Below are 14,494 nucleotides of genomic sequence, written 5' to 3' on the forward strand. Positions count from 1 at the left end.
AGCTAGAGAGGGAGAGAGCAAGAGATGCCTACAGCAGATGGTGATGGGACCAGGTCCTTGAACACAGTAATGTGAGCACTCAGCTGGGTGTACCAGCACCCACGTCTGATTCTTTGTCGCCTTCCCCACTGAATTCTCCATGATGGTGATGCCCCCTCCCACGCCTTTGCTCTGTGTGATTCTAGTTAGCCCTGGCCAGAAAATCTTACAGATGATGAGCTATTTTGAGGGAGAGGGAAGAGAGAGAAACCACAGCCACATAGCTTCAGGGACAGAATGTCACCAGAATCACCCTGTGGCTGATCCCTCTGTTGCTGGTTTGTAAAGTCAAGTTTTGCGGGGGACCCCCCCCATGCGTACAGTCACAGCCCACGGCCACCTGTGGGCTAGAGACCATACAGGGTCCATGTACCCGCACAGAGAAGGCAGGCAGCTGTGGACTGCCTTGTGAATTTTCCAGAAATATTATTTAATGCCCTAACAACATACAAATCAGCATTCTGATGCCTCTGGTTTTGTGAAGAAGCTTTGGGGAACAGATTTCCAAGGCTGCAGAGGCCTCGGGTCCACTGATGCATTGTGAGGCCGTCCTGTCTCGGAGATGTGTGCTTCCTCGTAATGAATGAGGCTTTAACTAAAGCTGGAAGATTAGTCTGGTCACATCAAGCAGGCATTGCCACCCCCAAAAGTCTAAGCCGTTAATTAGGCAACATAACAAAGCATTGTTGCACATAGTGACGTGCACCCTGACAAAACACACACACAGACATCTGCTTTGGCTGCAGGAGGAAGGGTGCCAGGACCTCACCCCACTCCAGGCCTGGCACTGAGGAGAAAAGACTGACCTTTCTCCAGCGCCCAGAGCAGGAATGGAGAGACCCAGCCTGCTGCCCGCACCCATCGATCGCCCTGGGGCTCTGGCTACTGCAATTAAGAACGCCAGCCAGAATGAGCCACGGAGAGGCAGAATCGCTCATTTTAACAGCCTGATTGGAAAGTGTCAACACTGACTATGTCTGAGACTAATGAAGCAAAGGAAATGGAAAAGGTGACATTTTCGGATAACGTTATTAGTAAACGAATTGAGGACACGTCAGATACACAGACGCCTTCCAGCCATGGTTCCTGAAGTCCCCCCTCCCAAAAGCTGGCCCCAGAAGATTGATGATTCTCTATGTTAATGCACTGCTAATTGGGCTCTGTTAATAGCGCTAATTAGAACCTTTCCCTGAAGGCAGGAGAGCGGGAGGCTGGTGTTTGCTCTTTGAAAAGGTCCCCAAACAAGGAAGCTGGAGCTGGAAGATGGTCAGCACACACACACACATACACACACACACACACACGCACACGCACACGCACACAGCAGGCAGTCCTGTGACTGTCTGTCCCAGGGAGGCTGTGTGTCATTCTTCACGGCCTCTTTTGCAAAGTTGGGGAGCAGGTGCCAACGTTCCCAGGGCGCCCCTCTCAAGCAGCTTCCCTCCCACCCGCCTGCAATTCAAGCTGTGATGGTACCGTCTGTTCCCGTGTTCTGTGCAAAGATGCAAACAGCGTCAGCATCCCAGGCTCAGCTACCTAGTCCCCAGGGGCTGGCTATCCAAAGGATGAGACTGGTCTCAAGGGCTGGAGAGATGACAGGAGGAGGGCGGGGATGGGCAAATGCGTCACTTGACCACTGAACCTGACACGGCGCCTCACCTGAGTGAGTTTACCTGGAAAGCCCATGGCTTGTTAGAGCAGCTGGCCTTCAGCCAGCCCCACTGTGCAAACTTGTTTCCTAAGCACCTGGACCCGGGACATGTTCCCATGAGTCCTTCCCAGCGAAGAGGCTGGAAAGCTGTTGTGGGCATCATCTGTTCAACTGCAGACCCAGGAGGAAAGCCCACAACATTGTTCCCCACTCAGACAAGGTGGAAATCAAGCACTATAAAGTGAGGTGAGGAGGGAGGGACAGGAGAGATGAAGCGTCCAGTGTCACAGTGATGACGGGCAGCAGACAGGCCCCACAACACTGGTTCACAGACTAGAATGGACAGCAGTCTTGCAGTGCCACCCTTGAAAAATGTCAGTTCCGTGTTGTGCAGGCAAATGAAACACTATAGGAGAGAACCGCTCAAAGAGAAACAGAGACATTCCTAACTGCAAAAGAAATGGCAGCACAAGCGCAGAGACAGACAAATAGTGTCCGATTCTCCATGATGAGGTAGGTCCCCACAGGAGGCAAGTTCAGAGAGAGGAGATAGGAGGAAGGCTGTCATGGGCAGTAGCTATAGTTGAATGCAGACAGGATTTCAGCTTTGGGGTAGGAAAAGGTTTCAAAAGGAGATGATGGTGGTCCGGAAGGTGGCGCAGTGGCTAAAGCATTGGATTTTCAAGCATGAGGTCCTGAGTTCAATCCCCAGCAGCACATGTTACCAGGGAGATGTCTGGCTCTTTCTCTCTCCTCTTATGTTTCTCATGAACAAATAAATAAAATCTTTAAAATATTTTTTAAAAAATAGATGATGGTGATGTCACACAGCACTGTAGATGTGCCTCATGTCACGGTAGTAGCAGCTCGAAGTGCTTTAACTGGGGGGAGTAGCTCAAACTTGCCTCTCTGAGGGCCCAGTTTCCATCCAGCAACCATATGCCCAAGCTGAGTAGGACTCTGGTCTCTCTCAGAAAGATCAATAAGCAGACCTTTCTTTTTTTTTTTTTCCAAAATAAGTTCCCTTTTATTTCTTTCTTTCTTTTAATTGCTACCAGGGTTATCACAGGCACTGCAAATCCTCTCCCAGAAATTATTTTTCCTTTTTTTCTCTCCTTTCTACGTTTATTTAAAAGAGATAAATTGAGAGGAGAGAGAGAGAGACAGAGAGAGAGAGAAGGGGAGAAAGATAGACCCCTGCAGACATGCTTCACCACTTGTGAAGCTTCCTCCCTACAGGTGGGGTGTGAGAGCTTGAACCCAGGTCCTTGCGCCTGGTAAAATGTGCACTCAACCAGTTGCACCTGGCACCCAGCAAACTCCCTTTAAGCCATCTAATATAACGGTCTAAATAATAAACTGTGTAATACATATATATATATTTGTCCAGACACTGTTAAGTTAAAAATGGAGTCTACAGAGCAACAAAAGGGAAAAAAATAGCTTCAAGGAGCAGTGGATGCATAGTGCAGGCACCAAGCCCCAGCAGTAACCCTGGAGGCAAAAAAAAAAAAAGGGAATCTATGAAAACCCTTTGAATTTTTTTATATTTATTTATTTACTTACTTACTTACTTATTCCCTTTTGTTACCCTTGTTGTTTTATTGTTGTAGTTATTATTGTTGTTATTGATATCATTGTTGTTGGGTTGGATAGGACAGAGAGACATGGAGAGAGGAGGGGAAGACAGAGAGGGGGAGAGAAAGACAGACACCTGCAGACCTGCTTCACCGCCTGTGAAGCGACTCCCCTGCAGATGGGGAGCCGGGGGCTCGAACCGGGATCCTTACGCCGGTCCTTGCACTTCACGCCACCTGCGCTTAACCCGCTGCACTACCGCCCGCCTCCCTCTTTATCTGTTTTCTAGCCTACTAGTTCTCGCTAGTGTCTTCCTGCACCCTGAGTTTAGTGCTCCCAGTAAGTTCTTTTTATTGTAAAAACTACTTTTGAGTTCTAAAAGTCTTGTTTGATTCTTCTCACAAATTCAAGTTCATCCTTGAAACTGTTGGCCTGTTCACAGTATTTCCCAAACTTTTTCCAATTTCCTGGAGCATACATTTAACCCCTGCCTGCTAATCCCAGTACCTGGATCAGCTGAATCTGACTCACCCAGCTTTTTTTCTTGGCTCCTAAATTAGACCTCTTACCAACGGTCTCATCAATATATGTGGACGTGTGTTTCACATGCCCTTATTTTTCTAGTTTAAGGGAGAAGATGTAACTTTTGACTTGACACCCTTCTTCTTTTCTGATTTATTTGTTTACTGCACCCAATTTCCTTCTAAGTCGTGTTCTTTGCAGCTGCCCACAAATCCAATATGTTGTACCTTCGCTGATGCTCAGTTCACCATGCCTTCTAATTTCCGCTGTGATTTCTCCTTTGATCTGTGCAATATTTACAAGTGTGTTATTTCATTTTCTGTGATAGAGGGATTATCCGAAGGTTTTTCTATTACCGACTTCTGAGTTAATGCTACTGTCAGAGCAGAGGATATTTGATATGACTTAACTCTTTTTAAATGGACTGAAACTTGCCACAATATGGTCTGTCTTGGTAAACATCCCATATGCGTGTGAGCAAAGATATGAGCATTCTGTTATCGCTGGAGAGAATGTTCTCTGTCAGTTACGCCAAGAGAGCTGAGAGTGTTGTCCAAGTTTCCCGTATCCACTCTGATCTCCTAATTGCTCTCATGAATTATTGAGAGAGGGGTTTGCCAGCTCCGGACAACGCCGCGTCTGTCTCGGGGTGTGGTGCTATCAGATCTTGCCGTGTGTTATCAGAGCAGGACTGTTTTGGTTCACAATAACCTCTTGATGAATTCAGTCCCTTCTCAGTAATGTTTTTCTCACTTAGATCCTCTTTGTCTTATCTCAATTTAGTGGGTCTGGGTTTCTTTTGATTAGTTTAGCTGGCCGCCTGCCTCCACACCTCTCTCGCCCTCAATCTCCTTGTATCTTGATGTGTAAAGTGAACTTCAGATGGACACCTGTCAGCACCAGCTTCCTTGTCCAACTCCAAGGGCTGCAGCGTGAACTCTGGGTGCACAGGGTCGCCGATCTCTGAGGTGACCGACCCGTTTCCGTTTTACAGTCTGCTCAGTCATCTTGATTCTCTCCAGCCTTCCTTCTTGGGGTTGCTGGCTTTTTGTTTCACTTTGCACCCCTGTTTGACTTGTGGGGTCTCCTGGTTATTCCTGTGGGCTCTTTTAAGATGTTAACATATGGGGTTGGGTGGTGGCGCACCTGGGTGAACGCACATGTTATGATGCGCAAGGACCCGGGTTTGAGCCCCTAGTCCCCACCTGCAGGGGGAAAGCTTTGCAAGTGGTGAAGCAGGGCTGCAGATGTCTCTCTGTCTCTCTCCCTCTATGTCTCCCCATTCCTCTCAATTTCTGGCTGCTTCTATCCAATAAATAAATAAAGATAATTTAAAAATTAAGTTTAAAAAATAAAAGAAATATTTTTAAAGATGATGACATATAACTTTATTTTATTTTATACAAGAGTCCGATCACTTAAGGGGGGAGCAGCAGATGGGAGGGAACAGGAATAATTGCCATTTACTTTACGTTATCCACTTTTTTATAATTTTCAAATATTTATTTATTTATTTATTCCCTTTGTTGCCCTTGTTGGTTTTTTATTATTGTTTTAGTTATTATTGTTGTTGTTATTGATGTCATTGTTGGGTAGGACAGAGAGAAATGGAGAGAGGAGGGGAAGACAGAGAGGGGGAGAGAAAGACAGACACCTGCAGACCTGCTTCACCGCCTGTGAAGTGACTCCCCTGCAGGTGGGGAGCCGGGGGCTTGAACCTGGATTCTTACAGCTGGTCCTTGTGCTTCGTGCCACCTGCGCTTAACCCGCTGCGCTACCACCCGACTCCTGATCTATTTTTTTTATCTTTGTTTATTTCTTGGATGGAGACAGCCAGAAATCAAGAGCAAAGGGAGTGACAGAGATGGAGAGGGACACAGAGAGACCGACAGACACCTGCAGCACCACTTCACCACTCGCAAAGTTTTCCCTCTGCAGGTGGGGACCAGAGGCCCAAACCTGGGTCCTTGGACATTGTAACATGTGCACTCAACCAGGTGCACCACCGCCTGGCCCCTTTAGTCATTCTTTTTTTTTTTTTTTTGCCATCACCAAGGCTTTTTTAACTTAGCACATCTGCCTCAAATGGACATGCAGTCAGAGAAACTTATAGCAGGCTACTTCCACTTCTCTACCAAGAACTCTGTGCTCTGTAGCCACCATCCATTTTCCCTTCAAACAAGTATAATATAATATCAAGTCTGCAGGGAGCCGGGTGGTAGCACACCTGGTAGAGTGCACAGACCACAGTGTACGAGGACCCAGGTTCAAGCCCCCAAGTCTCCACCAGCAAGGGGAAGGTTTTGCGAGCGGTGAAGCAGCTCTGCTGGTATCTCTCTGTCTCTCTCCCTTTCTATCTCCCCCTACCCTCTCAGTTTCTGGATGTCTCTACCCAACAAATAAAGATAATAGAATTTTTAAAAAATCAAATCTTTATAGTGTGCTCGTTGTTTTTGACCAGAGTTCTAGCCAATGGTGGTACTGGGGACTGAACCTGGGACATTGGAGCCTTCATGCAGAACTACTATGCTGTCTTCCCAGCCCCTTTGGTTGTTGCAGTTGTGGTTCCTGTTTGTTTGGGTATTCGGTTTGTTTGTTTCTTATGTTTTGTTTTGTAAGGATTTCAGTCACTTCTTTATGTCTCGGGGAAAGCTGCACAGTCCCTTGTCCCTGCCTGTTGCTCTCTGGCGCCCCCTCCTGAGCAGGTCTGCTGCTCCTGCCCGCTCACCGTCAACTTTCATATTTCTGGGAATGTCTTTATTTCAGCCTCGGACAGAGAGACGTCTTCACTAGACAGAGAACTCATTTTTTGTTTGTTTGTTTGTTTGTTTGTTTTTCTTATCTTAAACATGCAGCTCCACTCTTCCTGCTTCTGTTTCTTCTGATGAGAGCTGCTCTACTGTTGAGTTCCGCTCCTCTGTGCCTAACACACATTGTTTTTCCTGTACGGCCTTTTAAAATCTTTCTCTAGGACCAGAGAGGTATGTCCCTGAGCAGGGACCTTGCCCGGCCAGGTGAGTGGCCCAGGCTGAAGCCCTGACACCACACCAGAAAGCTCCAGTGCTGTGGTGTCTCTCCCTGTTCCTCTGTGTGCCTGTCCCTCTGAATGAATGATGATGATTTCAGGAGTCATGAAATCACATGTATGCAGGTCCCAGCTCTGAGAAACGATTTATCTTGGACTGAGGAGACAGCATAATGGTTCTGCAAAAGACTGTCCTGCTGTTAGCTCCAAGGCCTCAGGTTCAATCTCCAGCACCATCATCAGCCAGAGTTGTGCAGGGTCAGTCTCCCTCTCTCTAAAATTATTATTATTATTATTATTATTATTATTAGTCTATATACATTTAAAAGGGCATGCCTAGTTGAATGCCCAGTTTACAATGCTCAAGAACCTAGGTTCATGCCCCGGGGGGAAGCTTCAAAAGCGGTGAAAAAGGGCTGCAGGTGTCTCCATCTCACTGTTCCCTCCCAATTTCTCTTCGTCTCTATTCAAAGTAAATAAATACTCTTTTTTTTTAAATAAATTAACCCATTTATTACAGGCTAGTAATATTGCAGGTGGTAGCGCCTCTACTGGTCTTTCAACTCCTTCAGCCTCCTGATGGCAGACTTCACTGTGACAGCAGAAGTGCTGTTGTAGGTCCAGGCGCCGCCCGCGACGGGCTTCATGCAGGAGCCGCAGTGCCAGATGCCCACAGCGCGCTGCTTCATCTTGGTCTTGCCGCAGAAGGAGCAGGTGTACTTGGCGTGCTGGCTGATCTCCATCTTCTTCACCATCTTCCGCAGGGAGGCGCCGTAGAGGGTCCCGTATTTACCCACGATGCCCACCTTCTTGGTACGCTTGGCCATGGTGCCACCAACTAGGTCCGAGCCCAGAGAGCAATAAATACTCTTAAAAGTAAAATAAATTGGGAGTCAGGCGGTAGCACAGCGGCTTAAGCACAAGAGGCACAAAATGCAAGAACCTGCGTAAGGATCCCGGTTCCAGCCCCCGGCTCCCCACCTACAAGGGAAGTCGCTTCACAGGCGGTGAAGCAGGTCTGCAGGTGTCTGTCTTTCTCTCCCCCTCTGTCTTTCCCTCCTCTCTCCATTTCTCTCTGTCCTATCCAACCACGACGACATCAATAACAACAATAATAACTACAACAATTAAATCCGACAACAAAAGGGAATAAATATTTTTAAGTGAAATAAATATTTTCAATCTTTATTTATTGGATAGAAACAGACGGAAATTGAGAGGGAAGGGGGTGATAGGGAGGGAGAGAGACAGAGAGACACCTGCAGCCCTGCTTCACCACTCGCAAAGCTTTCCCCTTGCAGGTGGGGACCAGGGGCTCGAACCCGGGTCCTTGCGCACTGTAACATGTGCGCTGTAACATGCACCACCACCCGGCCCCAATAAATATTTTTTAAAAACCTCTTTGTCACAGGGTTTCAGTCGACGGACTGATAAAGTTTGAAGAGGTTTGACTCGGTACCTGCGCCTGGATTGGCTGGGTAGCTCAGGGCTGTGCGTTTGGCGCCTAGAGGGCGCCAAAGCTAGAGGGCAGTCTGAGCAGTGGTTCCTCACACACCTTTGTCCCCTGCCCCCAAGCCTGCGACCTGCCCCTGTGGCCTTGCCCCCACAGATCCCCGTCCAGCTGCCCCCTCCTGGATTGTGCTGTGGATGCAGCCCAGCCTCACCTGGGGGCCCCTCACATTCTGCCTTCACAGTCTAGCACATCCGAGGTTGTGTTGACACCCGTCAGTGACCACTCAGCCTGACACAGAAACAGCTTTCTGGGCCACCTTCCTGAACCACCCTCTGAGCACCTGGAATCGAGTTGTCACACGCCTCTTCACACACCTTTTCAACAGTTGCCTGTCCATCAACTCTGATGCTGGTGTCAGTTGTGAATCCGTCTCAATCTCTGTGAAGATGTGATTTTATTTTCAGGAGAGAGGAAGAGGCCAGAGCACTGCTCAGCACTAGCATCAGGTGGTGCCGGGGACTAGACCTGAGTCCTCCGGAGTCTCAGGCCTGCAAGTCTGGTGTGTGGCCCCGCGGCTGTCTGCCCAGCTCGGCGGATTTCTCTTTCTCTTTTTAATTTTTGTACTTTGTTTATCGGCTAGCGACAGCCAGAAATCGAGAGGGAAGTGGGTGACAGAGAGGGAGAGAGACAGAGAGACACCTGCAGCACGGCTTCACCACTTGCAAAGCTTTCCCCCTGCAGATGGGGACTGGGGGCTTGAACCCGGGTCCTTGTGCATTGTAACATGTGCGCTCAACCAGGTGCGCCACTCCCCAGGCCCCTGACTTCCCTCTTCGTCCTGGGCAGTTTTGTTGTCTTGCTTCCCTGAACAGCTGGTAGGCTCTGCGTGGATGGCAGGCACAGACAGTTTCTCTTACTTCACAGGGTGCTGACACTGCGTTCTTGTAAACATGGCTGAGTTGTACTCCCGAACACTTCTAAAGGCCTCAGAAACAGTGCGGCTCTGGGACTGGGGAGGCAGCATAATGGCTTTGCAAAAAAAAAACTCTTCTGCCTGAGGCTCTAAGGCCCCAGGTTCAATCACCAGAACCACCATCAGCCAGAGTTGAGCAGTGCTCTGGTCTCTCTCTCTCTCTCTCTCATTAAAGTAAATTTTTTAAAAAATTAATAGTGCCCTTCTCAGGGTCCTCTTTTTAAAATTGTTTAGGCTGAGGGTGTGGCATGCTGACAGACAGCATGAAGAAATAAATGATAAAGTGACAGAGCAGTACAGGAGCCTGCTCTGCTATGCACACAACCCACGTCTGTCCCTCTGCTTAGTCCATCTCCCTCTCCCTCTGTGTGTGTGTGTGTGTGTGTGTCTGTGTGTGTGTGTGTCTCTGTGTGTGTCTCTCCTCTCTGTGTGTGTCTCTCTCTTTCTCTCTCTGTAAGTCTCTGTGTGTGTCTCTTTGTGTCTGTGTATGTGTCTCTCTGTGTGTTTCTGTGTGTGTGTCTCTCTCTGTGTGTGTCTCTCCTCTCTCTCTCTCTGTGTGTCTCTCTTTCTCTGTAAGTCTGTGTGTGGCTGTTTGTGTCTGTGTGTGTGTGTCTTTCTGTGTTTCTGTGTGTGTCTCTCTCTTTCTCTGTGTGTGTGTCTCTCTCCTCTCTCTTTCTCTCTGCGTGTGTGTGTGTGTGTGTGTGTGTGTGTGTGTGTGTGTGTGTGTGTGTCTTTCTATCTGGAGAAGTCAGCTCAAGCAGCAAAGCCCAAAAGACAGAAAGGGAAAAAGAAAAGGAAACTGTACACATGTTACAACAACAAGAAAAGCAGCAAGTCCCAAACCAATTTTTTTATCTTTAATGAGATAAATTGCTTTCTGCTTAAGGGCTTTTATTTTACATTGAAAGAGAAATGTTTTGGAACTAAATGGAGGTGGTGAATGCACAAAATTATGAATGTTCTACTTATGTAAATTTTATATACTATATACAATTATTTATATATAATATTTATCTTGTGAATCATTAACATTTAAATGGTTACTTTTATGTTATGAATCAAGCCTCAAAAATATTTGTAAATACAGCAATGTTTACTGTTTTCTTTTCTTCCAAATTAAGTAACACAAAAATATTTCAGTAATGTTACATCACCGGGACTTGTGACACAGAATAAAGTATCATTTAGAAATGGATAAAAACTGACAAGTCAAAATCAAAGTGATCCCTCAACAAATGGCATTGGTAAAATCGTGCTGAAACATGAGAAGGAGCAGACTGAACCACACACAAAAACTCCAAATGAATCAGGGATTTGGATGTTAAACCAGAAACCATCAAACATTCAGAGGAAAACATTGGCAGAGCTCTTTTCCATCCAAGACAATATACAAAGAGCTCACCAAACTCAGCCAACAAACAAAGGACCAGAGGAAGGATCCCAGTTCGAACCCCCGGCTCCCCACCTGCCGGGGAGTCTCTTCACAGGCAGTTGAAGCAGGTCTGCAGGTTTCCCTCCCCCTCTCTGTCTTCCCCTCCTCTCTCCATTTCTCTGTCCCATCCAACAACAATGACAACAATAATAACTACAACAATAAAACAAGGGCAACAAAAGGGAATTTAAAAATAAATATGAAAAAAAAGGCACCCCCATCCAGAAATGGAGAGATGGTATGGACAGATTATTCACCAAAGAAAAGATCCAAAGGCCCAACAGACATATGAAAAAAATGCTCAAAATTACTGGTTATCAGAGAAATGCAAGTAAAGAACAATGAGGTGCTACTTCACTCCGTGAGAATGTCACACATCAGAAATGACAGAAACAGCAAATGCTGGACAAGTTGTGGGGGCAAAGGAGCCCTCCTGCACTGCTGGTGGGAATGTCAGTGGGTCCAAACCCTGTGGAAAACAGTCTAGAGGACTCTCACAAGGCTAGACCTTCCCGGGAGTCGGGCTATAGTGCAGCATTGGTTAAGCGCAGGTGGGGCAAAGCGCAAGGACCGGCGAAAGGATCCCGGTTCGAGCCCCCTTCTCCCCACCTGCAGGGGAGTCTCTTCACAGGCGGTTGAAGCAGGTCTGCAGGTGTCTGTCTTTCTCTCCCCCTCCCTGTCTTCCCCTCCTCTCTCCATTTCTCTCTGTCCTATCCAACAACGATGACATCAGTAACAACAACAATAATAACGACAACAATAAAACAAGGACAACAAAAGGGAAAAAAATAAATATTAAAAAAAAAAAAAGAAAAGGACCTTCCCTGTGACCCTGTAATTCCTCTCCTGGGGAAATATCCTAAGGAACCAAAAGAAATCTATATATGTTCACTTGGCATCTCTCTTTCATTAAAATAAATTAATTTTAATACTATCTGATTTTCACTCATAAAAATATGAGGAAACAATTTTTTATTTAAGGCTGGAGATATAGCATAATGGGTAGCGAGTGGTGTTACTATGTGTAAGGACCTAGGTTCAACCCCCTGGGCCCCATCTGCAGGGGAAAGCTTTGCAAGTGAAAAAGCAGTGCTGCAGGTGACTCTCAGTCTCTCTCCCTCTCCACCACCCCTTTCCCTCTAGATTTCTGGCTGTCTCTATCCAATAAACAAAGATAATACCAAAAGCATTATTTTAATTTTTAAAGAGATAGCTTTATGGTTATGCAAAGAGACTGTCATGCCTGAGGCTCCAACGTCCCAGGTTCAATCCCCTGCACCACAACAAGCCAGAGATGAACAGTGACCTGGTTAAAAAAAAAAAAAATTAAATGATTTTATGTGGTCCGGGAGGTGACACAGTGGATAAAGCAATGGACTCTCAAGCGTGAGGTCCTGAGTTCAGTCCCCGGCAGCACATGTACCAGAGTGATGTCTGGTTGTCTCTCTCTCTCTGTCTCTTTTCTCTCTCTCTCTCTCTCTCTCTTTCTCTCTTTCTCTCTCCTCCTATCTTTCTAATAAACAAATTAAAAATCTTTAAAGAAGAAGAAGACAATGATGATGAAGAAGGAGGAGAAGGAGGAGGAGAAGGAGAAGAAGAAAAAGAATTTTTTTAAGTGGTTTAATGGGAGTCGGGTGGTAGCTTAGCAGCTAAGCACGCTTGGCGCAATGCACAAAGATCGGTGTAAGGACTCGGTTCCAGCCCCCGGCTCCCCACCTGCAGGGAGTTGCCTCATGGGTGGTGAAGCAGGTCTGCAGGTGTCTGTCTTTCTCTCCCCCTCTCTGTCTTCCCCTCCTCTCTCCATTTCTCTCTGTCCTATCCAACAACGACGACATCAATAATAACTACAACAATAAAACAGAAAGGGTAACAAAAGGGAATGAATAAATAATTTTTAAATGATTTGGTTTGATGTTTCAAAAGAAACAGCAGTGCAGTTAGCAGGGCTGCAGCTCGGTTGGCTGAGGCTGTGGGAACAGGGCGGCAAGGCCCTCTGATCTTGTCCTTGCTGGAGTCAGGGTTCGGGGCCCCACCCCGCTGGTGATGTGTCTTTTGACAGACTGGCCTTGACAGGAGAGTCATTGCCAACAGATTTGAGTCTAATGATTTCTCTACACCCACCACTTGATTTATATTCCATTTGCTACCTTGTTTCAGATAAATTATTTTTTATTATCCCTTATTTTAAGCTCTGAGAGCTTAGAAGTTATGCAGTCTTTTATTATTCTTTTAGTAGCTACCCAAGAGATTTTAACATGCTTCCTGAACTTATGAAAGTCTAATATTAAATGATACTTTCATGAAGAATGCAAAAAACTCAAGATCCGTGAGCTCTTCCCACAGTGCCCAAGGCAGGCGTTGCTGGAGCCATGCCACTCAGACTGGCAGCCAAACAAGGGACTCCAGGCCTCTCTGTGCAGACTCCGTTACCAGCCTGTCTCTCTCTGGACTCCGGGCCTCTCTGTGCAGACTCCGTTACCTGCCTATCTCTCTCTGGACTCCGGGCCTCTCTGTGCAGACTCCGTTACCTGCCTGTCTCTCTCTGGACTCCGGGCCTCTCTGTGCAGACTCCGTTACCTGCCTGTCTCTCTGTACTCCAGGCCTCTCTGTGCAGACTCCGTTACCTGCCTGTCTCTCTCTGTACAACCTCTTCAGTTCTCCTAGCCTCCTTATTTTGTGGCTGGAATAAGGCCTTTCAGCATTTGCTTCTTTCTCTCGTTATTTCTTCATTTGTATTTGTTATGAGTAGTTTGTTATAAGATTATAAGCCTACATGTCTCACTCCACACCACACCCAGCACCAACGTTCAGTGTCCTCACCCTCCCATCTCCCAAAGATAATCCCCAGAGTTCTCACCAGTCTTCACACTTTGCTGGCTTCTGTTTTGTTTGAATATTTTTTAAAGATTATTTTATTTTTTTTATGAGAAAGATAGGAGGAGAGAGAAAGAACCAAACATCACTCTGGCACATGTGCTGCTGGGGATCGAACTCGAGACCTCATGCTTCACCACTGCTCCACCTCCTGGACCATTTTTGGATTGTTTTTTCTTTGCAAGTTTGTGTAAATTAGACCTCTAGACTCCACGTGTGCGTGAAACCATTGGTTTCTTTCCCCTCTTTACCTATTTCTCTCGGCATAATCACCTCCAGTTCCATCCACTTTGTCCCAAAGGACACAGTGTCATCGTTTTTGATTATAGACTAATGTTCCGTGGAACACACATGTCATAATGTCTCCAGCCAGTTGTCCGATGATAAGCATCCCTGCTGTGTCCACTCTGGTGACTTTGAATAATGCCGCTGTGAACACAGAGCTGCAGGTGTCCTTCCAGTCAGTGCCTGAGAACCCACTGGATTAACGCCTAAGTTAGCCCAGTGTCACCGAGTCCTAAGGTGATTCCATTTTTTTTTTGTTTGTTTGTTTTTATTTAAGAAAGGATTAATTAACAAAACCATAGGGTAGGAGGGGTACAACTCCACACAATTCCCACTGCCCAATCTCCATATCCCACCCCCTCCCATGATAGCTTTCCCATTCTCTATCCCTCTGGGAGCATGGACCCAGGGTCATTGTGGGTTGCAGAAGGTAGAAGGTCTGGCTTCTGTAATTGCTTCCCCACTGAACATGGGCGTTGACTGGTCGGTCCATACTCCCAGTCTGTCTCTCTCTTTCCCTAGTAGGGTGGGTCTCTGGGGAAGCTGAGCTCCAGGACACATTGGTGGGGTCTTCAATCCAGGGAAGTCTGGCCGGCATCCTGATGACACCTGGAACCTGGTAACTAAAAAGAGAGTTAACATACAAAGCCAAACAAATTGTT

At 46.7% G+C, this 14,494-nt stretch overlaps 2 protein-coding genes across 2 annotated transcripts in view; one reads left to right on the top strand and one right to left on the bottom strand.

The window, feature by feature from the left end:
- PPP2R5C (protein phosphatase 2 regulatory subunit B'gamma) overlaps positions 1-14,494 on the top strand; it is a 146,040-nt gene that overhangs the window by 36,456 nt on the left and 95,090 nt on the right. The gene's annotated exons all lie outside the window — the stretch shown is intronic.
- Positions 7,319-7,658, bottom strand: LOC103109292 (large ribosomal subunit protein eL43-like). The gene has a single exon (XM_007518334.3). The coding sequence runs from the start codon at positions 7,640-7,642 to the stop codon at positions 7,364-7,366; it is 279 nt and encodes a 92-aa protein (XP_007518396.2). The 5' UTR covers positions 7,643-7,658; the 3' UTR covers positions 7,319-7,363.

The sequence above is a fragment of the Erinaceus europaeus genome, chromosome 22 (assembly GCF_950295315.1).
Source record: "Erinaceus europaeus chromosome 22, mEriEur2.1, whole genome shotgun sequence".
NCBI classification, from domain to species: Eukaryota; Metazoa; Chordata; class Mammalia; order Eulipotyphla; family Erinaceidae; genus Erinaceus; species Erinaceus europaeus.

Excerpts from the sequence above, each read along its gene's own strand:
- LOC103109292 (XM_007518334.3), bottom strand. The coding sequence starts at position 7,642 with ATGGCCAAGCGTACCAAGAAGGTGGGCATCGTGGGTAAATACGGGACC.